Below are 27977 nucleotides of genomic sequence, written 5' to 3'. Positions count from 1 at the left end.
TATATACTTAAATTATATTCTTCTAGGAAAGTGAAGACATAGAGACACGCCTTGATATTTTCCTCTTTATGTTTTAAGGCCATTTCTCTTTGCATTTTCTTTCGCCACAACATCTTTGATGTCAGTTCCTCGAAAGTATTGATATAAAGATGGCATTTAGAAACTGTCAAGAACGAGGATCTAAACGCCAGAGTTATATTCGTCTATTGTGCTGGTGATGAAGACAAGAGAATATTTGACGTTGATGTTGCCTGAAACAGCAATGGCAAATATCTACCAGGAGAGATATAAGTGCTCAATCCTTTCACCGAGACAGGTGCCGCCGCACGCAGTAACGTGGGCTGGTACAGGGTACATACTACGATGCACAGTTATTTGCAGGACAATAACGCGGAGGCCTCTTTATACTCGTAACTCTACTTCGTCTTACTGTAATACTTGTGATTTATATGGGCTGAAGTGAATGTTAAATTGACAAGGTGTCGAAGTTATAAACTACTAATGGAAAGAAGGATTAAGAAGTGAACTGTGTTTTTATTATTCTACTGTATTTGAAGAACTATTTATCGTACTCAAGCGTGTAATTATATTAGAGAATATGCTGAAAATTAAAGTACAATAAACTAATTTGTCGATTGGCGAAAATATTAAAATCACCAGTTTATTAGCTGATACTTATACCTACATTATAATAGGGCTTGTTGAGGCTCGCTGAGGGACCTAGCGATCTGCATGACCTGGGTTTATCCCAGGTATGGAACTACCTGGCGCACCTGGCAGTGTAGAACTTTATGCGGCTTAACGAAAACTTGGAAACATTTAGTTCACTATTTTTAATTTAAGCAACTAAGTTTGAAGGAGTTAAAGGTTGATCAGTGTGACCAATCGGATTCCTGGTTTTCCGTAAATATTTATTCTACATATGTTCAGAAAACAAATGATAAAATTCTAGAAAAACCAAAGTAAAGTTTATTCGTTGTCGTGCCTTTCATACTTCAAAGCAGCCATTTTGTTTCTTTTCGATTGATTCAAAGTCATTCTCAATACTTGATTTATTGTGAAGTTCTACTTCAATTTCATTATTTAATTAGTAAATTATTAAATTCGATAAAGATTATTGAAAAGTATATTTTCTAACATCGTAAAAAGAAATCATAGAAATTATCGTACAAAAATATCCTGCAAATAGAGGAGTAATTTACCTGCTTATAAAAGGTACCGTGTAAATTAAAGGGGAAGTACACAACATTCCAGTGGTTTATGTATATAATAAATTCTGGTTTTTACTGCAATAGGTATAATTTATTATTGAAAGCAAGTTAATAATCTGGAATTTATAATCCGACAGATCGTTAATGTCTGTATGGGTTCAATAGGATATTGCTCTTTCAACCTATCAGGTATATAACCACAGGAACGGAACAAAGAATGCAGATTAATGGAAAACCAGACCATTACAACCCTGTGGTTCAGGTCACCAATTTATATTGTGTAAGAAAAGTTGTTTATGGAGAATCGTTTCGTTCTCTTCTAAGCATCCTAACAAAAGACTAAAAGTATTTTTGCGGTGCAAAAATAGTTTAGTAGACTGTTTCTTATCAGACGATTCATCCTAAACTACCTGTTTTATACGGTAAAACCTGAGAGAAACATATACAAGAATGACTGTTAAATATTGAATGTTGATCATGAATTTCATATAAAAAAATCCTATTTCGCTTTGATAGAGATGGAAAATTAAATGTAACTTTTTAGTACAATATTAAAATTAAAAGAAAAATTAAACAACACATTAATGCAATTTTTTAGAGAAGTCTTTAATACATGGTTTTCAGATCTAGTTATTAGAAAAATCAATCAAGGAATTTTGGCACGTTATCAATATGCAATGGCCTACTAGACGATGTTTCCTATTTTTTATTTAAAGAGTGCTGCAATTAAAGATGTTATACTCTGGTTCCTTATGTATCTTTGTCATGAGTATGACAATAGTGGATCTCTGCCAACAGTTTTAAGAAGGAGAGGCTGTAAAGCATAACTCTGACGATAAGATATTATCACGCAAATCAACTCTAATAGAACTTGAAGTATTAACGTTTCAACTTCACGGTTTTAGATAGAAACATTTGATAATCAAATTTGTTACAAGATTTATCCTTTATAACAGAAACAACATTCTTAATTAATACTGACAAAGGTTAAAAAGATGAATTACTGTATGTGCAAATATAGCTTAAAAATGAGTTAATTTCTTTTTGCTTGTAAAACTGAGGTACAGTAAAATACTGATTTTGTTATACTTGAATATAGTATACAGAAATATAAGCACTCAAAAAAATAGTTTTAATTTTAGATATAAACATTTGGGCACTAAAATCCCCGAAATAAGAACTAAACTAACATAACAAATTTACATTATTTCATTCTCCTCTTTATGAAACATTTGTACAAAATATATTCAATTGTCTTATTAGTGGTTGATGCCACGTAAAATAACAAGTTAATAGTATTAAACAAATAATGTTTATAAAACATCAAATATACTTTATTTATTTTTATTATTCTTTTTTGAAATTAAAAAGTAGGATAGAATAATAACAATAATAATAGAACATACCTGGTATTCTGAACATTATCGATAAGTGATACGAATAATGAGTACATATTCATCAAAATATAAAAAGAATTAACAAAACTGCTTAACAAATATAATGATACCGATAAAATTACTTAACATGTTATTAATTAGATACTTCCAACAAATACTCGCACATTCATAGAACTTTAAAACTAATCTTTTCTCAATGTGAAGTGAGATTATCATGGGTCAATGAATTTTTCCACTGTAATTAAAATTCACTGAAATAATTAACATTCATCAAAAGTTAAACAATGGGAGATGCAAACATACCATCTTTTCCTATGCTAGCTTACAATAAGCCATTATAACTACTACTAGCTAAATACACTACCAACAGATTAATGGTTACTCCATGAAATATTGCAAATGGAGACGTTATGCTATCTTGCTAAATAAGCAACATTGACTTCTTTTGTCTTACTTTAATATTCTAAACTTGGTTGCAAAAACCCCATTGAAATCTACAAAAATTGGAGTAGATCTATTTATTAATGGCAAGATACATCTTTTTCTTGGCAGCTATCAGGCGGACGAACATCGACACGCAGCACCTAGTTATCCTTGAGTTCGATCCCCTCGACTGCTTTCTAGAAGTGTGCGTGCCCGTAAACGTATACGCTATTCATGTACGTCGTACCTACAGATTTGTATATGCGTGTCACTCACCGAGCAATGCGACTTGAACGTAATCACAAACGCCGACCATTGCGATTTGCGTAACTCCTAAAGTTTCGTGCCTTTGCTGTCATAATCTTTCGACGAACAAATACCGTAATTGTGGCTTGTTTACTAAAGAAAATAATTTTTTTCTATGTATTCACTTTTTCTGACATCACAGGCTGCTTGAATATTTAATTGCATGTCACTGATGTACATGTGTAGTTATATAAACAAAAAACAATCTCTAAAATACGTACAGTGCAATGGATAAGCGTTTAAGCAACTTCTACAATAAAGACATTTTTTTAATAATATTTCGAGAACTAATCATTTTTTTATCATTGTATGCAATTAACAATTGCATGTTATTATACACCGTTACTTTTATAAAAAACATCTTACACATAGTGCTCTTTGAATCATTTATCTTTGTTCTGTGGTATTTTTCTGTAGCTGCATTAGTAACATAATTATAATCTGAAACAATTGCATGGGATCACCCACAACATTTATAGTAAAAAAATGTGTTATAGTAAAAGAAAACTGTATTGTTTGAGTGGGAGGATTCTTAGAGAATATAGAGTAATGATGCTAATGCGACAAGCGAAGTATAGTATTTATACTAAAGGAAAGAGAATGATACAATAACTTTGTAAAAGAAAATGTAATTAAAAAGTTAATTTTCTATTAACTTAAAAATGGGGAAATACTGAGCGAAATAAAGTCGGAAAGTTGTAAACAATAATTACGTGATCAATGATATATTATACCTACTCAATTAGCAAATATTATCAAGTTATCGTATCTCTATTATCAAACGGACGAATTGCATACAGTTGAAAGCGCTTATTAGATAATCAGGGTGAATTGCATATTTCTCATAGGCTAACCTGTTGAGACCCATTATTCATTTTTAATATACATATAACCCTAAGAATACAAGTTTACAAAAACTCTAAACCATAACAGGATTCCAACAATTTATAGTTGTACTTGTGAAATGTACTAAACTGGCAAACATAATTTAATTTTGTTTTTACTTCATTAGAAACTTTATTAATTCATTAATTACTTCAATATCTATTAAATAATTTTTAGTGGAAAATTATATGTGATCATAACTAGTTCAACAACCTTCCTTCTTAAAAGTTCGTTATTATATCCATTACATCTTGTAGTTATATAAAGAAAGAGTTTTACTTTCACACACGCACAGAGGTTACAAGGACATGATTTAACGTCAAAAATATGGTCTCGCTGTAAGTTCGATATCGGTGAGGTGTGAGTACTTATAGAGAATACATAGTCTGTTAGAAAACTTCAATTATTAGGCATTTTTGTAAAAAATACTTCAACTATCGCTCAATTTCTAAATGTATCTTGATTCTACTGTTTCAATCTATTTATTATCATTCATCCATAGTAAAAAAATAATTTTACAGTACCTACTATCAATAACATGATTTACAAAATTCTTCTCCAACCATTAAAAATATATACGCTGGAATCTACATGCATCTGAAATGCACATTTTACCAAAGTGTATTGAAACACCAGGCTGACCTTTTCACTTTCTCACTAACTACTAATTAAAAGTAACAATGGATTTCAATGGCGTTATACTTAATAATGGCTTACCTAATGGCTTAACTGTATTTTGTCTCGGTTCTTTGTCAAGAGTTCGCCAACTAGTTACAACGTTTGTTATGTAAATAATAATTAGTACGATAAATTACGTAAACTTGAACTAGAAACAATAACGGAAAAAACGTTCGTTAATGGTACTGATGCGCTACATAACATGATCGCGTACAACCGTTGGTAATCGTCGGAACGGTGAGCATCGAAAGTTTTGTGCACTTTTCTTTCTCGTTTAATGATTTCACAGTCGAAGTCGACCCGCCTCAGATTTCGCCTTCAAAACAAACTGATCGCGTAACGACGAGTTATGTAAAATCTTCGTATACATCGAAGACAAAGGGGATTCTGTGGAAAAATGTTCCTTAAGAATTCTGGGTAGCGTCCTGATTACAAAGAAGGAATTGCTCATAGATATTCATGAGTTGCGTAATTGTAATTTCAAATACGACCTGCAACGCTCGATCGAGCTGGTCGAGCATTACTTGAAGCAACGAAGGTTATGTTAATTGTCTTTTATTTCTTCTTCAAAATAAAATCGTCGCTCCTAAACAGTAATTTAACCCTCGAAAGGTAAACCACAAAAGATAATATTTGGGTTGTTTGTGAATCGCAGTAATGTGTCCTGACCGCCTTGGAACTGGCCACTCTTAATTTTCGACAATCCACTCCTACCTACTAGTTCAATCCATTTTATCTAGCTCCAACTGGCTCCAACCCATTCCAGTTTGGTCCAACTCGTTTTGATTCGTTCGGACCAGCAAATTCAGGATTTAAATGATGTAGGTGCAGCTAATCGAGTATTAAAGGTTGTAAAGCTATAAAGTATTAGCTTGAAAAATATATTTAGATTTTGATACTGTAATATTTCAAGTAGATTTAATTTGTAATACTGATATTTGTATTACTGATTAATACTGATATTTTGCGTACATCAGTTGATGTTCAACCCTTTAAAACACTAGTTATTTAAAATATACAGTGACTCATTGTCAGTGTGACTGTGAATCTTCAGTGTTTAATACTTAATATGATATAATTAATACAACCACTTTCGGTATTTAATATTTTACTTTTAAGAAGGTATAGCATTTACATATCTTCAATGTCCATGAGAAAGGAAATTGCTTAGCGATTATTAATCATCTTAACAATTAGTTTATTCATTAAGGAAGTAGGTACATGCTACGTTCCCTCAATCAAAGATTGTTGAATAAGTAACAAAATTAAAAAGATGTATGTAATTCAATCTGAGTTTTTATCAAGCATTAGTATTGTTCACATTTAAAAACAAAGTAATAATAATAACAGGAACCAATTCATATAATTTAAAATCCAGTAAAATTTGTTAACAGTAATTTATCCAGAAACTCATTAGAAAGAATAAATTATTTAAAACAAATAATCAATCATGCACTCATTTCGATGTTATACTAAAATGAAATTATAAACAAAAAATAATTTTTTTTTATCTACAAAATGTTTAATTTTATATTATCAAATGACAATTATATAGGAATAGTTCAAGAACCGTCTCTGTTGCAAACAAAGTCCAATGAAAAATTAGGTCGATTTCAGTAGTGACTTTTCTGAGAGCAGCGTGTACTTGTTAAGAAGTGCGAAGAATAAGGAATGGTAAAGACATCGGACAAGAAACTTCACAACTTCCCTACGTTCATTTGAGATCGAAGACTATTCGATTACCGAAGCAATTTGCTTGCACAGCAGGGGCAGCTTCACTAATGGTTCATATCGTTCCGACTTCCCTTAGAATTGAGTTTCCGCGAGACTAGAAGCTAAAAACGTCTTTGCTCTCTGCTAAAAGAACTTAGCTGGTAAAAAGGAAGTTCGAATTACATTAGTTTTTTTCTAGAAAATCAACATTAGCAAGGAGTTAATAAGTTAGAAACTTGTAATAATGACAGAAATGAACAAAAAAGTTAATAGTGAACTCTATTATAATTCACAAACTGCTTCAGCATAAATGTTTAAATGACATGTGGTCAACAATTTACGAGATATTAGTGATTAAAAGTACCCTATGCGTTTTATTTTCTTAAAAAATTTAGATTTAGAAATATCTAAGTATTCAAATTTACAAACGGTGAAATATTAAAGTTCTTAAATACCTTTCGAAGTAGTCAAATATTTAAATTTTCAGATCTTTCAAAAAAGTAAGGCTGACAAAGTAACTTTACTCCAAAAGTAGATATAGGCATACTAATTCTACTTGACTGTGTTCTACGAATTGATGAACATTAAGCAATGAGTGTCACTTTACAGAAAGCATAATAAATAATAAATGTATTTGGTGCATTAGTTATTTATAAAAACTTTTTTTATCTATCTCATTTTCAGCTTCTATCGTTTCCCTCCTATTCAGTTCATTAAATTTTGATCTCAATTGTAAAATATCTTTGAAATTTGAACATGTGAAATCAATTATCTTTTATAAACAAATTCGTGAACCACTTTATGTAGCATTTATTTACTGTTTAACTGCTGTAAGTAAGTTCGACCAACTATCTACACATGGCGATAGATGCATTATGTTATGAGGTGTACAGAGTATAATGGCCTTAAGAATATTGCGTTTACATATTGATGAAACGATCTTTCATGTGTCAAAGAGCAAGTGTTCTTTTTCAATATTGGTGGAGTATTTATGGAAAAAATTTGAATATTTATAAAAGCTTACGTTATAACAGTATTTTCTTATGCAGAATTAGTGTATGAAAACTGAGTATACAAATGTTTTCTTCACTCCCAAATAATCATTTTTCTCTTATTATTTTCTTACTACATCGTAAGAAAGTATATTAGAAATATCATCATCGCGTGCAATATTGTATTAAACAAGTCAGTTTCTACCTATATACTATTTCTCTATGTAATATTAATACATGAAACTTGCGTGTCAAAATACATTTTTACCTGACTGTAAATCCAACAAGTAGGCCCACGTACACTACCGTACGTAACTGTTTGAATACTTTTATGTTATTGCAATATGTAAAATATAGCAAGCAAAATTCTGTAATATAGTTTTCGCTACAAATCTCATCTCATACATATAAGATTTATAAATATCTATGAAAATAGCATCTGGTACCAATTAGTATAAATAAAAAAACTGTAGTATTTCAAGTGTTTTCAATAATGTCGAAGTGTCCAAATGCTTATGCATGGTAGTGTATATAGAGGCCATCAACTTTGGCAGCGAATAAAAGAACAGTTTCCCTCGCCGAGACAAATAGTGAGAAAACTCCGAAATCGATTGTTCCTTCAGCTTTAAAGTACAAAGTTGGAAAGTCGGGGTGGGGGTTTCTTCAGCAGCGAGGGTTCTTGTTGAAATACACCCGTATGGCATTTGGTAACGTCTAAGTACTCGATACTTATTCTCTAGAGCTGCGTCTCGAGTGTGCAGTCACTTTCTCTCAATCACCACGCCGCTTTTCAATCGTAACAACTGCGATACGCGCACAACCATTCATGGGGAGACACGATTGAAACGTAACGGATGAGGAATCTAAAGGTACATCTACACCAGAGTTCGCGAATACTTCGCGAACAGTATGGAGGTTAAACTTCCTAGAAATCGTCTGTTTGTATACTCTTCTTCTTGGTGTTCGTGAAAAAATCATACAAGGGTGACAGAAAGCTTGTGAATTATTTACAAACATTGTTTGCGTACAATGGTCGCGAACTGTTCGCTGCTGTAGACCCAACTTGATGTAATGTCATAACCTATGTTTAACTCAGCAAAACACATTACCATTGAACATATAATTGCGTCTCATTTTCCACTAATTAAATCTTAATATTCTCTCAGAGTAGCTTCCTATGAATTGATACCCTGTATGGAATTGGAATGTATATTTGTTTTCTTTAAGAATCTTGTCGTTAAAATCTTAATTACATTTACAATTTCGGATAAAACAAGCGTATCTGAACTTGAGATTGAAATTTACAGAGGATTAAACATAGTAAGAATAGCAGATATTAAACAGTATTAAATTATCATCTAATAAGTGTTAATGGAAGTAATTTAATGTGATAGTTGTTTTTATACTCCAGTTACAATGACTCATGCGATTACTGGTATTATACTTTGCAGCAACATTCATTTAACTTTCTGTTGACTCTATTTGAATTACAATATGCATCAAGAGTATTATCGACCAACACGACAAAACTGAAATGGCGGCGTGGATTTGATAAAAAGTTTTCTGCTTTTGATCGAACGATAAATAAAATCTAAGCACATCAAACTTCTTCCCCTATACGTATCGTGTAAAATGATCGCGATTATAACTTGTATAAAACACGACCATTTGACCAAAATTTAAGTCGATGCCGAACGAAGATAAGCGCATTTCATATAGTCGCGATGACTTGCATGCATTTAAATGCAATTTTTTGTAGCGTCAGTCGGTGCTGTGCTTTGTGTTGGACTGATTGATCAAACTGTTTTATAAAAGTAACGCTTAAGACAAATTTAGAAATTCGAAAAACTCATATACTTCTTCAGCTATAGCATATTTTATATCAATTCTACGATGCTCTACGATGATAAAAATTAGACTATGTGTTCTAAAGAAACAAAGGACGAAACAAGAGAATATTAATAGACTATCAGTTTCAACATCTTTCGTAATTCAACTCATAATTAAAGTATATACAAACAATTTAGCAATAGTTCGTGTACAATTACAAGTATCTAATACAAAGGAAGTAACTTTTTATAAAAATGTAAATTAAGAGAACAACGATTATTCAAAAAACTTGTACATTTATCTATGTTTAAATCTTGAATTCTGTTATACAGGAAGAACGTGTGTAATTAATATTGCTATATGCAATATAATATCAATCATAAAAAGGAATAATTTTATTCTTGATTATTAAATCCGATTTTTAATACAATTGATTGGTTATTTCTAATTAGTTTTTTAATTAATCACTTATTTATGTTAAATAATGATTGATAATTGCAAATAAATTTATAGTAACTGTGAATACTTCATGAAATACCAATTGGTATTTGAATTAAATGTAGAATAAAAGAGCGCAAGCAAAATATAAGAAATGGAGTCATACACACTTTTGGAGCCTTTGCTGCAGCAGTACTTTTAAAAGCGTCAATGTGGTACCGTTACTGCTGACCAGACAGCAGTTATACATATGATAAGGATACGTGTACAGACTGCTTATAATACGTAGTAGATAAATATATCGAAGCCACATAATTCATCGTTTGTAAGCATTATCGTGAAAATGTCAGCACAAGTGAACCAAAATGGAACGAAAATTCAAGAGGCTTGAAACTTGGAAGATGCAGGGGAAAGTATGCGACCTTCAGCATGACCTCTGCAGGACCAGTTTCGTTTGGACTACGAAAATACATTACCCGATCCGCCCACACGACGTATCCATTTGTAGTACCGTTGAAAGCTCACAAAGTAGCAATTAAAAAGTATTCTCGTATGTAGTACTATTTAGGTATATGTTTGAATAAATTACTGATAAAATATTTAAATTGTTAATTCAAAATATTTTTGTCTAAAGGTTTACTGTAGTCTGATATTTTTAATATTTTCTATGTATCAAAATTTCATCTATATATGATCCTTAAAAACGGTAGAAACTAAAGTTCCAATTTTTATTAATTTTAAAAGATATACCTATAAAATTCATTATATACAATATTTTTATATTTCAAATGATTTCAAAATTTGTTATTCATAGAATAATAAAATACAATTATTCTATTCATTAAAGAAATTTTCAAAATATCAATTCAATTCCTTTTTTAATGTCTTTTATTTCTACTTTATCGTACAATGAATAGTAAAACCTATTCTTTTAGTCATAAAACGTCGATAATAATATTTATTTCATTATTCTTTAAGTATCTATTCTTAGTTCTCTTATGACATGATATTAACTTATATTTTTGGGAAAAAAAGAATAACATTTTTAAAGGAGTTAAAAAAAATAAAAACGTGATGTGCCACTCAAATTTATGATCTTTTTAGTTCTTTAACTTTTATTAGAGATCAAAGTTTGAGATACGCTGTTTCAAAGGAAATACAGCAGATTTCAACTTTCAAGACTCCTTATCTCTACCTTTCGGAGTCATAATTTTTTATATATTATGATATAAATCCTGTAATATTTTAATTCATAACAGGTGATCTACAAAGGTATTTACAGCAACCAGGTTACACGTAGTACCAAACACAGCTGTGAATTTGATTTTATAAACATTATACACTGCTCTTCTCTCCTCTATGTACACTACCACCCAAAAGTTTGAAACACAGCTTAAAATCATCTAACAAAACGACAACACATATGAATACTGTAAAATATTTTTTAATTTAAAAGAAAAAATAAATAATTGAACATTCATAATAAGTGATAACAGATAAAGAATTTTAGAAAAATACATTGAAAAACAGACTTTTTTCTGCGAATTGCTTAAAATAAAATATAAACTTTTCTACGGGATGTTACTTCACAAAGACATATTTGATTCACGAAGATCGTTTAAAATTCCACCAAATGTTTCAAAATTTTTCTGTGACATTGAATATAACTTAAAATTAATATTAATAAGAACCAAGTGTAACAATCGTTTTACTCTACTACAAGTACTTTCCCAGTACTCTTGACTTATGATTGTACGTCTGAAATTTCCTAAGAAGACAAGGTGACAGACTTCAAAAACGAACGGGCAACGGGGCCTTGAAATTCCTTAAAGGCCAATGAATTAGAAGGATCACCGAACCCAGAACGGTACGTTCCATTTAACTACATTACATCATGAGGCGTGCGTCACACGTGGGCATCTGCAAATTATCGTTGACGTAAAACAAGATCGCAACATACCGAGAGACGAAGACCATTTCCAGCATGGCTGGTGGCTCTCTCGAGCGGCTGGTGGGCGGACGGGTGGTTTCCCATTTTTCTGCGACGCCGATGTTTTCACGACGCGCAGTAGCGGGCCGCGTCAAAGTATTCAAACACAACGTCCCTCTCGCTGATCGTTTCCTTTGTTGCACCATGCACGACGACCATGCACCATCGAACCTATCTGCCTTTGCTCGAGCACCTGTTTCACGAACCTCTGCCGAACCACTTCTGAGATACCACTATCCAATTGCGGACACTTCAGGCCAATATCAGCGATGCTGCACTTTCACGGTTACAATGCTCGTGACCTCGATGTATACACCTACAAACGTCTCTCTCCCTGATAGGTCTAGGTACGTATTTTAAATTCGTTCTACTCGCGGAGGTATTGTGAACGCGAGGAGAGGCTCAGCGCTGAGAACACAGATAACTGCGAGGGCTTCCCGATCGACCAAGGTATCATCACCGAACGGCCGAGTTCCATCGCTTACTCACGTTGTGAGCACCTCCACTCATCACTGACACCAGGTGCGCGACTCTGCCGATTCGTCCACGTAAGAGAAGCCACTCAACCTCTGTCACACTTTTCTTTTACTCCGTTCTGTAGATTTGGTTGTACTCCTCGAGCAAAGTCAGTACTGCCTTGATGTGTATCGTACGCGAATTCGAAAGTGGCGTCGATACCAGGAACATTTATATAAACCTGTCTTTTGTCAATTTGTAAACCTTTCGAACAACCATGGCGGCGCTACGTTCTTAGAAGCCGGCCGGTAAAAACGTACACGATCGGGATGGATCGACGAACGGGTGAAGAGACCACTGCAGACTCTTTTGCTTCTTCGTCCCTTGTTGCCGTAGCAGGCAGTTCAAACTGGTCGTACGACTTGCCCCAGAGGTTGACGTCATGGACTCTACCTAGAGTGGGATACCTCGGCTACTCTCTCTTCGTTTCGCCTACCTTGTCTCTGCTCTCGTCAACCAGTAGTCTACCTTACCAGACGACACAGTGGGGAGCGCGTGTATCCTGCTGCTCGCGCGCTGTTCGCCTCGCTACACGATGCTTTTGCTTTCCAACGATTCAACTCGTTATTTTTAATCGATGACGAATCCGAGAGAGGATTCGGTGTGAATGCAACCTCTGAACATCTTTACCTTTCTTTCGCGTTTATCACGTTAGCCTGCACAGGCCTCGAGAGTTTGTCAGAGAATGTTCTTAAATCGGCTGAAGAGCGTTGCTCCGAGTGAACACGTTCTTTCAGAAGGGCTCGCTGGCTCGAATAGCTACTTGGAGCTGTTTGATCCGTGCTCGGTGCTTCTTTTAATTATGACTAACCGCTTCGTAGGTCTCTAGACGGTCCGTGAAGACATTCGTAAGTCGTCGTGAAAGAGCCACTCTCGGTGATTGAGTGAAAATGTCATCAGGAGTTCTCTGTTCAGCGGTCGAGTGCCATCAGAGGACAAAGTGAACGGGTCAAGGGAGCTCCAAATGATGCGCAAAGCCTTTTAAGCGCTTCGCCAAGTCAGTGAAACGCAATTCCACGATTAATGGAAGAATCTCGAATTACAGAGACGACATCCGTTTCCTCTTTTTAACGTTGTTCAACGCAGTCTCGTGACACAACGTACAAAGAAGGCAATAAATCACTCGCAAATTACTTAATTCGATTATCCTCGTCCCCGTTCGACGCTTCAAGTAACATGTCAACGAATATATTTGCGTCCTACTTTTTAATGAATCATGCCCTTAAACAATGAATATGGAGTACTAACTCGACATTGTTTGGAATTAGAAGATTATTTGTTGCGTTACTGGACGTTCAGCACAATTATTCGCGAGCTCGTTTAGCGAGTACAAGTTAATGAAGCGACGGAGGAAAGGTAGAAGCACGAGTTCCCACGTTTTTCCGTTAGAACTGTTGTCGTCACGCTCAGCTACTTCCGGCGACCCCACCGGAACTGCAGTGTGCGTTTGATCTGTCGTCCGTCAGGTTCACCATCATCCGCAAAATATTCAACTTATTTTGCTCACAGTTGCCAAAACTCAAACGATTCGCGTCCACATGTTTTGAAAAACACGAAAGACTGCTTTTCCTATGCTTTCACAAAGCTTCGCTCACTTTTACAATTTTCTTTTTGATCTTGCAAGACATCGAACGAAGTCACTGATGAAGAACGCACAAATCCAAAAGTATGTAGAAAAAAATATTTGATAACACCGAAATAAAACAGCTCCTCCTTGAGTCAACTTCCGCGCCACCTGGTGAAGGTGCTACTCGAGTACGAAGGTTTCAACGGTTACAGCAACGTCGCTAAATTTGTATAGGTGGTTGAGCACTGTTTATCAGTAAAAAAAGAATCTTGGAAGTCACACGATACCCAAATTCCCATATTGAAGCTCACTTATTTTGTTAGATACGGAAAGTAACGAGAAGAAATGTATACACTTTCACTGAGCAACACGAAACGATAGAAAAGACTGACGGGGCGAGGATATGCGGTCGATCTTCCGGTACTCAGGCAAGCTGCCACACAGGAACCCCCCCTGAAACACTCGGGACGCGAATGCCGTAGTTCAAACGGGCCCAGCTCTCTCTACCCCGGGTCCTACGACTCGCCAGGGGTGTATTTGTCTTCCTGCGTGCCCTACGTCTTAGGAAAACTTTATATTTTTCAATTTAGTAATTACTTTATTTTAATATATGTATTTTTTTCTTATCGGTAACATTGATTAACTATGTGTCGTACATATAAATAATTATGATATCTTCTATTTCCTTTAGGAATATTCCTGTAATTTCTGCTCCTTTTTTTAGAATTGTGTATTCTATCTTCTTCACCCTAATTAAGACATAAATTTGAATTTGATAACAATGTATTGTGTCCCTTTGTTTTACTCAAAATTAGTCGGTTTTTGTCGTATTCAAAATTTATACCTAAATAAGTAAATATAAGAAAACTTTTTACAAAGAAAGACAAAAATACAAAAGTTTTTAATAAATGTTATCGGTGTGTACTACGTCTAACGAAAAATAAACTTAAAAATCCCAAATGATTCATACAGGAATCAAATTTAGTATATGTTCGATAAATTACAAAATTCATAGTTTCAGTATCACTAATAATTAATTGGCATGGTAATTAAACTTTCAAGAAAAGAGAAAAATTAATTATATTAAACTCATCTTAGCACTAGTTGTTCTAGTTACGCTATAATTATGCGTAATTTAGTATTGTATTAAAGATTAGATCCTACAAATAATAACAATGGGGATTTCAATGATTTGAACAGTAATAATTACGAGAATAAATGAAAAAATTATATGTACCTATACAATTTATGACAAAATTAGACTTGCATGAATATAATATTTATCTTCTGTTTCATGCAGATTTTAATATAAAATTTATTTCTTGGACTATTTGTATTATTGCATTCGATATACAAGGTAGTAAAGTAGGATTACAAAGGAATCTTTGAGAGCAAATACGGTAGTTTTATTTTTAAAAATTACCGTATACTAAGCCATTGATATTTTAAATGTTCCCAATAATTTTTCTTTTCAAGATGATATTCATTCTATAATAAATTCAATGAACTTTTCATTCATTTCATTTGCTCCAAACTATACGTATGACTTCACTATCTAATATAATAAAAATGTTTGTATATAGAAATATTTATTTTAAGTCTTTTGGTTTCATAGAACTCAAAAAGTCTACACAGTAAAATATAATTCTTTTATTAATTTCAATGACAAATAGATATCCAAATCTCAGTAACATAGTATTTTTTTTTTTTTTAATCAATCTTGGATCAGTATCTTTCAGGGTGCAAAGATACTATTATCTCATCACGTGAACTCACGTTACATATTATAGCAAATCCATAATGTGAACCGAGATTTTTCCCTTGTTTTAGATCTATTTTGTTATATGTAAACTCACGTTATCCATAGTCTGAGCCAAGGCTTTTCCTTCGTTTTACACCTATTTTGCTGTTATATGAAACAAAGTATATAACGTAATTTCACGTGACGTGACAGTAACTTGTTCGCACCTTTACTTTCATTTAATCTATCGCGATAGTCATTATTTTTCGTTTCTTAGAATATAATTAACCCTGATTGCGATACCACACTTCGTTCCTCGTTTATTAAAATGGTAAAGAATCCGTTCTGAAGTCTGACAGTTAACAATTCTTCTTTTACTCCATCCATTATGGAAAATTTTCTGTCCTCAATGCCCCGAAGATGCGTTCCTGTTTTCTGTTCATAGCCAAGAACACGAGTCATCCCCTCTCCACCGTAAAATCGTGAATGCTACAGCGCAAGTCAGGCCCAAGTACTTTTTCCCTACCCTCGTACGATTAACCAGTGCCATGCTAAGTTTTCTCAGCGCCTTTGCGCCTCTCTCTGTCCAACGAACTCATCTTTGCACCATGCAAAACCGGTTTGTGCCGCAATTATGCGATTTACGAGATGACCAAGGGAGTATCGACCAAACTGCAGCGAATTGACGCAATCCATTCGTTGGAATCAATCTGAAATCCGTCAGGCTGCTTGAGGTCGAAGCGAAATTTATCAAGAGGAGGTAACGGTGATGCTCAGAATGCCAGGGTCAGGTCAGAAAGTGCGTCGGGGCTGGTGCTCGAGGTTTACGATGGTGAGGAGCGCAGCTGCCACGGCAAATGGTCGTACATCTGCTGAGACACGAGCGAAGAGAGGCTCACCGCGATACCCAGCCGAGTTTCCTACACTTTCATGACCTTTGGGACAGAGATTCTGCCTCGTTTTCCTCACGAGACGATAATTACAATGGGGGTGGGTGCTGGCAATCTGACGGGTGCTTGTATCCTACACCTCTTTCTACTGAATTTTTTAAAAGCATCGTTCCACAATTTTGCAGAAAGTTTCTTTCTAAATACGGGTTTTCAATTGGAAGCTGTGCAGTGATTCTGTACATGGAACGATAGGAAGAGGAAAAAGAGTATAGTTCAGAAAAATGAAAGATAGAAAACGAGTTCGAGGAAAAAAGAAAATATTATTCTTCCGCAATGGAAAATTGATCAGAGTCAAATTACGTTACTTACTCTAGAATAAATTGGCAATATGATCTTTACTCTTATTCCATGGCAAAAAATTTCCTTTCCGTGAGAAAATGATCAGAATTTATATTTACGTTTTTGTTTTTCCTTTACTAAAGTAACGTTAGACTAATGCCTGAATTATAAAAATGAATTTTACTTCGATGTATCATGAATTATTCATGAGCGCACTATTTAATGTTTACTATATATTACTTTGACAGGACTATATAATATCTGAACTTATATAATAATATTTATTATAGGTAAGTATGTATAGAATTTACTTTCAAATCAATAATGACTTATATTATTATTCTTTTCAAATTTATAAACGTTTCATAAGATAAATGTAAATTACTAACTCCGTACAATATCGTGTATTTTTATTTTACCTCTTTCATACTTATAATAGAATTTTTAGAAAAGTGTAAGTATAATAGATATAATGTGTAGTATTTTCAAAGGAATTTAATATTTAAAACCGAAATGCATATTATAAAACATACGTATCATGTTATTAAAATTAAGAGTAAAAAAATTACACTTTAGTACATAAAATTACTAAGTAACCATTTTACTAACAATAAGTAATTGTTTTATACAGTAATTAAGTTATTCAAATGTTTCAATATTATAAACGTTTGTATTGTATTTAATACCATCCTTTCACTTTTGCTTAAGAACAGTTTCCATCGCATAATCTCGATAGATAGTTACATAAATCGTATAAAAACTATATATGTACAACTTTATTTTACTGTATAATTAAAAGCAATATTAATTTTCAAAAAATGAGAGTAGAAATCCAAGTGGTAAGATTTAACTGTTTCATTTGGTGTGTTGTATGTATAGATACCTATAATGTCTTATATTCTACATATGTATATGCATAAATTCAACATGTCCAGAATGAGTGCTTAGTTAAACGGGTAACATATTTCAATTTTCCAAGCTACATCACAATGCCAAAACGCAAGCCAAAATCTGAATTACAGATTGAAACCTTGTCTTCAGCCTTGAGACAACAGCAAAGTAGCCAGGAGTTCTGAATGGCTGCGTTTTTTCTAGTAACAGTGTCGCGTCGACTTGATTTACTCTCCACACCGAACGTCATATAGATCCTGAAGGGAGAAAGTCAGCAGCTGTTCTTGAGTACGTGCTTTCTTCCTTTTTCACGGCACGACATCCAAACACAGGAAATTCGCTGCCAAGATTTAATTGTATATCATGTTTTAAAAATCAACAAGGCCATATACTAATGGTATCCAAATCTTATGATGAAAGCTATATTTCGCCTATCAAAAATACTTGAAAATCGCATCCTTTACTGAAACTATTTTGTACATAGTTAAAATATTACTGTAGATACTACTGCTATGTTAGGTTAAAAGTGCACAACCTTATGTGTGTATACAAAAAAGGCTATTCAAAGAAATATTTTGTTTGAAAAATATGTTTATCAAAATTTTATGTTGAGAATCAAGAGAAGAAAGTAAATAAAAGAATCGCAGTTTGACCATCCTTGGCATATTCATAACAGTTAGTTCTTATACAAGATTCTTATCGTTGAATAACGAGTGATTATAAATTCTTACATTATTTTGGCGATTAAAGGGAGTGACTCATTATACTGAGCGGACTCGACATTTGGAGTAATAAAACGTTCATATTTAGAAGCTGTGTTTATTAATAACATTTTAAACACTGTCAACATGATCGAAGTTAAAATAAATCGTTTTATTTTAAGTACTTTTTTATGTGGATACGGTTGGGTTTAATAATATTCTGGTTTTACTTTAATCGAATTGCATTCATCACTTTACACATTTTCATTTTTATATTTACATAATTCGATTTCCTTTTTTACAATTGTTTTCTTATTCTTTGGCTTTTTTACGTTCGAGACTTTTTTAAATTGCGTTTCCCACAGTTTTAATGTTGTTATTAGCTTCATCGTAATTCTTTTATTAATTTCTAATAGTACATAGATCCTTAAATAAGTTTCACATGAAATTTGATGATTCTGAGTGATCAATTCAGTGCTTACTATTCAAATATATTTATTCTTTAGCATTTATGAGCTAAAGTATGTGACGACAAAATATGTTACATACATATACCATACATTATAACATATTTATATAATAGCTTTTGTTTGATATTCTTTGACATACTATCAATAAGACAGCAGATCTGTATTTTTAAGTTTTTGTTCACATTCAAACAAAAACTAAGAATATTCTGTAGAAAATTGTGACTATACAAATCATGTACAAATGTATTTAATTACATGAAACTAATAACAGTAATAAACTAAAATTTGTAAATTCCATTTTCTTTAAACCAAAACTTCAAATAAATTAACTTTTTCCCATATTTACGCCCTATTTTTGTCAGTCATGTAACATGTCTGAAATGTGTCCAAAATTCACGGCATTTCTGAAATATGGAGCAAACAATATTCACGAGGATTCGATCGATTGCTCTATACCTTTGCCAAAGCAAACAACCATATGAAGGAAATTTATTAAATGTATTTATTTGGATTGCGGTTTACGAAAAACTGTAACAGTAACGAAAATAACGTAGCAGCAGCCTTGATCCTTCCGTGCAAATTCATTGACGCGAAGAGAAACGCGAACGACTATTTCGGGCGAGCTTTTTTCGTAACATGGAACGTGCGCACTTTTGCCATGCACGTCGACTTACGTTCGAACGCTGGCATATCGCACGTGAGCACAGGTGTAAGGAGAAAGGGCTGTTAAAGCGTACAAAATGTAAAGAAATGAGCAAGAACACGCGGTAAAAGAAGAGGAAGAAAGGAGAAAAGGAAAGGAAGTGCTCTTGTGCCTGAGAATTGAAAACAAGAGCGACTTCTAATGTCTTTTCAGTACTTATTGCTGTTATTATTCTCATACATATTTGAGATGAGGACGAAAAAGTGAACGATCGATTAATATCTATACAGGATATCCTACAATTTTCTATATAAACTACACCGTCCTTGCGTTTATATGTCGATAAAAATAAAACTAAAATATTATGTGATGAGATGGCTATAAACATTTGATTAAGAAGATATAACATAAATAGGAAATGTTTAAATTATTTTATAGTTGTTTGACATAAAGCTATAGGATAAGAATATAATTTTCAGTTTATACATCAATTTTAAAGTATTTCATAGCGAAAAAAGAGAAATGGTTTTATTCTTTTAAAGGCATTTTCGTTGAATAAACAAATTTTAATATTGTAAAAGATGTCATGACGTATACGTATACATATATGTACTATACCCGCAAAGTTATAATAAAAATTAGAAATATGCAATAATCTCAGATAGCACACGACGTCTTGAAGACGTCTAGTTTATGTTCATTTTATGCCTAAACGTCTTACGGCATAACTTAGACGTCTTAAAAACATCCAAGAGCGTACATCTTAAAGACTTGCAAAGTTTACGTCTATAAAACGTCTTAAAGACACACTACATGGACGTCCCAAAGACTTACGCTTTTGGACGTCTTAAAAACGTCTAATTTTTGTCTGAACGTCTTATATACGTAATTTGGACGTCCATAAACGTCTTATAAATGTTTCTTAAAACGTCCTAAAGACATACTGATTTGTAACATCGGACGTCTCAGAGACGTTTTTTAGACATTTTTAGGACTTTACTGGATGTTTCTAAGACGTTTTTAAGATATCTCTGTGCTATTTGGGATAATAAGTATTTCTATATTTATAAAATGTAAGTCGTAAACAAAATTAAGAATTAAAGAAATAATGTTTTGCTCGAAAAATGTGAAATCATAAATCATTAAAATGCATGATAGATATCTACCTACTTTTATTTTAACTACTTTGTTTGCTTTTCATTCCTCCTGTTATGTGTACTAGATATAATACACATTTTATAATACTCTAATCAATATACTGTTTCGGAAAAACTTATTCTTATTTATTTTATATAAAAATCATGATAAAATAATGGAAAATCACAATTAACTACAGGTCTTTATGTGAGAAAGTTGTCGTTCAAGAAATGTGGTTGTACAACGGGACTGAATGTTAATGAAAGATTAATGATATTCAAAGAACGATCTCGATAAAGTCCGTACAATATTTCCCTAGTGGAAACAGACATTCTTTTACAAAAAAGAGAAATATATAATTAACTAGAAAAGCATTGAAAATTCTTGCGTCTCTCTGGAAAACATTGCAACGCATTGTCTAATGAAAACATGAAGTCCACGAAAATGTTGTCAATAACCGGTTTTTACAAGGACAGTGTATTGTTGCGCAATCGATGAATTAAGTTTACGTGATATCAGTATATTATGCAAAGCCATATCTACCAAGAAATGTCTACACTTTTCTCATACAAAATTCCCATTTGTGAGAAATGTGCAAAAGGTATTTATTTACTAAAGAATATAAAGCAAATATTAACAGTGAACCCTAAAATTATTCGAAACTAGTAACTATTTATAATTAGTATAAATACTTATTTACGTTTTGTATTGTTAGAGAATGCCAATGGTCTGTTAATAAAGCAGTGCATTTACATATAGTATGCATCCACTGGTTCTAAACTTGAAGTCAAATATTATTGCCTTTTTCTATTGTAATATTTAATAATAATAATAATAATCGTTTAATACAGATGCACTATTAATTAAGCATTGTCGAAGTACATTTATATATTCTCGTACTAATAATGTGATACAATTTTCTTGAGTTGAGTTCATTTTGAAATAAAATCGTACCTTATATACAGTCCCAAATTTATAACATTTATAAGACGTTTTAAGGACGTCCAAACTATATATATAAGATGTTTAGACAAAAATTAGACGTTTTTAAGACGTCCAAAAGCGTAAGTCCTTAGGACATCCATGTACTGTGTTTTTAAGACGTTTTATAGACATAAACTTTGGAAGTCTTTAAAATGTACGCTCTTGGATGTTTTTAAGACGTCTACATTATGTCGTAAGACGTTCAGGCATAAAATGAACATAAAATAGACGTCTTCAAGACGTCGTGTGCTATCGGGGGTATAGAGACGTCTTAAAAACCTTATTAAGATATCCAGTAAAGACCTAAAAATGTCCAAAAGACGTCTTTGAGACGTCTGAGGTTACAAATCAGTATATTTTTAGGACATCTTAGAAGACATTTATAAGACATCTTAAGGACATCCAAATTATGTCCATCAGTCGTTAAGATAAAAAATAGATATCTTTAAGACGTCTTATGGACGTAAATTTCGTAAGTCTTTAAGACGTACGCTGTTAAACGTTTTTAAAACGTCCAAATTAAGTCACAAAATAGACATAAAATACACGTCGTGTGCTATCCGTTTCAAGGTCTAAGACACATAATAATTAAGTACAGAATGCATTGTTTTAATGAAGTTGAAAGTAGTACAATTCTAAATACAAATTTTTGGCTAAAATAGTGTTGCACGAGGCTGTGGAAATGATTAAGAAAAAAAATGTGTTCACTAATAAAACACCAATTTGACAAATCATATACCGTTGGAATGGTTGAAATAAGACTAGTTCTAATGTATTGTGTATCTTATGATCATCAGTGAGCTGCACTTTGTTTTCTTTTAGCAGTTTGTAGGATAGGTATCATCGAAAACTTGAAATTTTGTATTGATATAAAATGTGCAATATTAAGTACCGTAAGATGTTAAAGTAGTGGTTTCAATTATTTTGAACTAATTATAATATATGTTACTGAGCAATTAATAGCTTAGTATGTAGGTAATTTTACGTGCAGTTGCAGTTAAATGGCCCGTTATCGATTGCCTATTTTTGAAAAAAAGAGAGAATCTTTTTGCCAGTATTTTCTTTATGGAGTATGAACACGAATTTTTAAAATACATACGTGCCTACAATTTTGAATCGAATCTGCCTACATTACCACTATTGAACAACTGCGGTACTGTCCTCCAGGCGAATTCCAATTTCGCGCGGTTAATAATGCAGTTCCTATTCTGCAAAATATTTCTGTCTAGATTGTTCACATAAGAAATTAAAGACATAGTTTATATTTATACTACAAAACTGTTTTTATTTTTTAAAAACGATTATTCAAGAGGCCTTTCTTTTACCAGTGCTTTCAAGTTTAGTTAACAAATCTTCGATAACACTAAATTAGTCTATCTTTACCCTGATAATGAAATTAATGTTCCGTCATCATAATTATCATAATTTATTTCTTATATACATAATGATTAATGCTTTATACTGTTGCCACTCCACTTCATTTTTGCGTCTTAATTAGATGAATTGTAATCTTTTTTTCTTGTTTAATTAATCGATATTAAATATTTTATTTAATTTACAAAGACAACGTCTTGCTTTTACTGAATTCTATGTTGAAAGCATAAAACGTATTTTGTCATTACGCTCATTTATATACGGCTCATATTTTTATAATAATAGTTACAATACAATTATACTTAATAATTAAATATAATAAATAACTTTATAAATACAATTTAATAATAATTTTATAAACATAATTTAAAAATTAAATAATTTAAAATTATAATTATATAATTTAAAAATTATATTTATAAAATGATTAAATAAATGTAATGTACAAATAGTGTGAAATATTATCTAATAAAAATTTGCACATATTCTTCGCTCCAAAAGTGATTTAACTGCTTTAAATAAAAATAAAAATAATAACTTTCTTAACACTCAAAATAAAAAGAATGAATTAGTTTCCTAGTAAAAAAATCAATCGTAAGAAATTTCAAAAGTAAAAATGGTCGGTGACGATGCGTTTGCTGTATTATGCGCCAGCAATTTAAAGGAAGTAACAGTCTACATGGGATTCGTCTCGATTCTTTCGCACGTGCATTTCCCGATACGCCATATGGTCGTAGATAAAACCACATGCTGCTGTATTCCCATGAACAATGTGCATGAACAGGTAGACAACACGTAACATGTGTTACAATGCAGATTGAACTTTAATACTAGTTCTGTAGTTATCGATTTCTCATACATGTATTTAAGTTCTGTTAATAATTTCAATTTGCTAATTTTGCTATTGCTACTTTAAATAATATTTTTAAGCTACAGAAATATTGTTTTAAACATAGGTACATATTTATACTATGAAAAGAAAGAATAGGAAGATTGAAACGTACAATAAATATATCATATTTTTGTATGTACATATATGTCATGAGAGATAATATTATTATTTATAGTTATTCTCAAATAAAAGCAGAGCAATTATAAAATATCAAACTTTATACAATGCATAACGCTAAGTAGGAATATTACAATTACATTCAATTGAAATGTATTAATATCAATTATGTTAACGTTTACTACTTATTTTTGCTATGCTGTGATCATTCCCCCTTATTCATTGTATCATTCATGTTGAAATATTTTCTATCATCGTTCTATGAATCACGGTATATTACGACATGGTATTTCTGGAAATCACCTTTCATGCAGAGAAAGAGAAAATTACTAGGAAACACGTCTATTCATAGTGAGAACGCATTAATTACTGTCGTTGTATCATCAATAACCAACTTTATTAATTTTAGAATGGTACATTATGGCTTTTTATGACCGCAATAAATTATTTGAAGTAACAAAAAAACTTCAATTTAGATATGCAAAAGTACTTAACAGAATTTTTCTGTGTTTCTAAAACACATTAAATGTAGGTATGGAAACAGCAACATATCATACCAACAGCAGCAGATAATAAATACATATCATAATATTATATTCTTATTACATCATGCGTACAAAAACATAAAATTAACATTTTTTTACTCCTGAATTTCTTGTATAATATTACAGATAACTATAAATTGTTTGAACTATTACATAAGTAACATATGTTATTCTAAAATTTAAGTAATATAAATCTAACCCTGAATAGAGTTTAATAAAAAAATGTTTGACTTACCGAAGTAATAAATTAATTATATTAATATCAAAACATTTTTCTTGTAAAATTGAAGTGTACTCCAGAATTTTTTACGAATTTAATTATAAGCACCAGCAACAAAAATTGTTATTGACGTAAATAAATTTAGTAGAGCATTTGATTGCGAGTGATATAGTTTAAAAGTAAAGTTTCCACATTACATGGTACAATGGATATATGTATAAGCGAATGAAATTGGCTGGCACACCACTTATACTTTCCTGAGTATTTATGGAGCGTATTTTGTAAACAAGTTTGACATTGCCACAAATTTTTATAATATTTTAATAAACAGGAAAAACTGTTAGACTTTACCGTCTGCAAGATAAATCACACCTCCATAAATTTTCTTCGTTAACAAATTGCAATGTAGAAAGGTTGTTTTTCACAGACATAGTTAAGATAATGGTTTCACGAATTTAAGCCACACAGTCCCAGTATTGGTATGAAGAAAATTATTTGATCCGGAAGAAATACGATCTAACGGCATTCAATTCACTTTTGCGTAACACGTGTCATCTTCATCTCAAGAGAACCACAAAATGTAAAATAATCGCTTTGGTAATATTACGGATTTATGATTTATATTCTTTGTCTCATCTCTTTTACTTCCGCGAGTATATTTACATAATAAATACTTGTTAATCATAACATGACATTACGATTCAATAGTTGATACTACGTGATATTCTTGTATTTGTATTCCATATTTCTCAATGGACCAGTCTTAAAACTGCTATTACAACAGATATAAATTAAATTCATTTATTGATTGCCGAAGAATTTATTTATGTCGGTGCCATGTTTACCGTGTAATTAAAAAGTTCATGGGATATGTTTCGTCTGTGGAAACAATACTTTATTATGTCTATATTTAAATCCTTCCTTTTTATTGTCGTTTTTAGAATATGGTTATCACTAAATTCAGGTTATACTGTTAAACGTTATTGATGTAGGTGTCTGGTTATTAGAATTTTTTAAAATATAAAATATTCTTGTAAATATTACCTCACTATATTCTTATTTCTCACTATTAGTTAATCTTTTATATTGTGTATTAGTATACTTTGCTATTATTGTTATAAGTAAGTATTCTATATTTTTTAATACTGTAATTTTTAACTAAATGTTGATGTATTAGTTAATATAATTCTAAAAAAAATTGAAGATAAAGGTGAACCAAGTCAAAATATAAATATTGAATAATATTTTAAAATTGTTTCATAAGACAGCTCTATTTTACCCTAATAATTTTCTAAGTTTCTTTAAGTTTGAAAGTGTTTATTTTCGAATCTAGAATGTTATATTATATAGCTGTAGAGTATACTCCACATAGGATTAGAAGGTAAACCAACGAAGCAATTATATTTATTTTCTAGAGTTCTTGTCTTCGAAAAAGAAAATTAAAAATTTTTATAATACTTAATGCTAAAATACTTAAAATAAACAAAATAAAATCAACGTCATTAAAATAAATGAAAAATATTTGGCAAAAACGAGTCCAAACTTTGCTTCTAATAACAAACTAAGAAGTTTCGTATTCCCGAATATTAAATTTTTTTTATAGTAAATATTCCAGTAAGGAATTAAATATGTTTTCTCGAAAATTCTTATACTAAATGAACTAGTACCCATACATTTTTAGATAGGTACTACTAATACCTTAATATATCAAAGTTGTTAAGTGTTGTTATAAATAAAGATACAACGAATTAAAATTTTATTTTATATTATTTAATATGGACTATTTTATATTACTTTAGGGTATTACTAATAAAATGTTGTTATTAATTAAAGAATTTAAAGTTAACTATGAATGATCTATATTTTTCAAGTAGTAAGTGTTATTTAATAAATAATTTGAAAATCAGCGTTCTTTAGACCTATATTTAATACACACTTTTTCTTTCGCTTATTTAACACTCGCTACAGTTCAAGTAGTATATACCTATTTACAACCTATCCATGTACATGGTTTCTCAGTTGTATCTTTCCTATTGGGAAATACTATACGTATACCTTTTCTTAAGTTCATTACTTCCTGACAACTTCGCGACGAAATCTCCCTAATGTATTCGGTCATTTTCAGGCATGTAAAAAATATAGGGACCACGTGGCAATCATATCCTGATACAGGAAGTGAATACGAGAGCAGATGTCAAAAGTCTACTTTCTCGAAATATAAACTTCCTTTAAAGTATAAAAAGTTACTCCACAAATATAACATATACGTTCGATCCTACTTGATTCAAACTTTGTCTCATCTTCTGTAGATGTGTTTAATTAAAATTATAAGAATCTTTTAATTGTTATATAAAAGATTCTAAGATCTCTTAATGTTATGCATTAGAACAAAATTTGTAACAATGATATAAGTTACATTTTAAACCTGTTTACTTAAGCCCAAAGTTATACTACATACCTATCGAATTAATGCTTATCATTTTTGTTATAATTTTTAACTAATTGTAAATATTGACTCACCGAGAACTATTTACCAGAAGCGCAACCTCGACGGGATCTGAAAAATAATATACATATAACTTAGCAAGCAATATTATATTATTTTAGCGAATAAATATATATTGTGTTACATTTTCGATAATAAATTAACAGTTTTGTACGTATGAATATGAGTTTACATATTTCCTAATAAAATATACAGATTATTTCATAAATTAGATAAAATACAGGAAAATAAAATTTGGTAATTATTTTTTTTACCAATATCGTTATGACAGTGAAAATATTTGAAATAACATTGACGTAATCGATCACTGAATGTGTAGTAAGTATTGCACTGATTAATAACGTTAATTAAGTGCCACTTAAGATCATTAACGTGCAAGAAATGCAAATATTTTTACTGTTTGGGCTGGATCTTTCACTTCTGCGAATTGAATTTTAAATTGCTGATTATCAATTCTACGTATCATAATTGATAAAATTTCATAATTACACTTCTCCGCTTTCACTAATTGGGATCAATATTCATATCGAATAAGTATGTGCAAAAATGAATATTTACTACAGATTAATATCAAATTCTTT

General features: G+C 31.6%; 1 protein-coding gene across 4 annotated transcripts in view; it reads right to left on the bottom strand.

Annotated features, from left to right (window-relative positions):
• Numb (NUMB endocytic adaptor protein) overlaps positions 1–27977 on the bottom strand; it is a 102754-nt gene that overhangs the window by 23308 nt on the left and 51469 nt on the right. For 2 of the 4 annotated variants that reach the window (XM_076388631.1, XM_076388632.1), the window contains exon 1: positions 11834–12946. The exons of 1 other annotated variant lie outside the window; for it this stretch is intronic. In XM_076388631.1, the coding sequence (XP_076244746.1) occupies positions 11834–11908 (75 nt within the window). In that variant the 5' untranslated portion in view covers positions 11909–12946. Of the gene's footprint in view, positions 1–11833; positions 12947–27410; positions 27448–27977 lie in introns of those variants that run through there. One more of the 4 variants, XM_076388633.1, reaches the window with a different exon arrangement.

The sequence above is a fragment of the Calliopsis andreniformis genome, chromosome 12 (genome assembly GCF_051401765.1).
Source record: "Calliopsis andreniformis isolate RMS-2024a chromosome 12, iyCalAndr_principal, whole genome shotgun sequence".
Lineage (NCBI taxonomy): Eukaryota > Metazoa > Arthropoda > Insecta > Hymenoptera > Andrenidae > Calliopsis > Calliopsis andreniformis.
The sequence above is the reverse complement of the archived record's forward strand: the minus strand, read 5'-3'. Positions and strand labels throughout refer to the sequence as shown.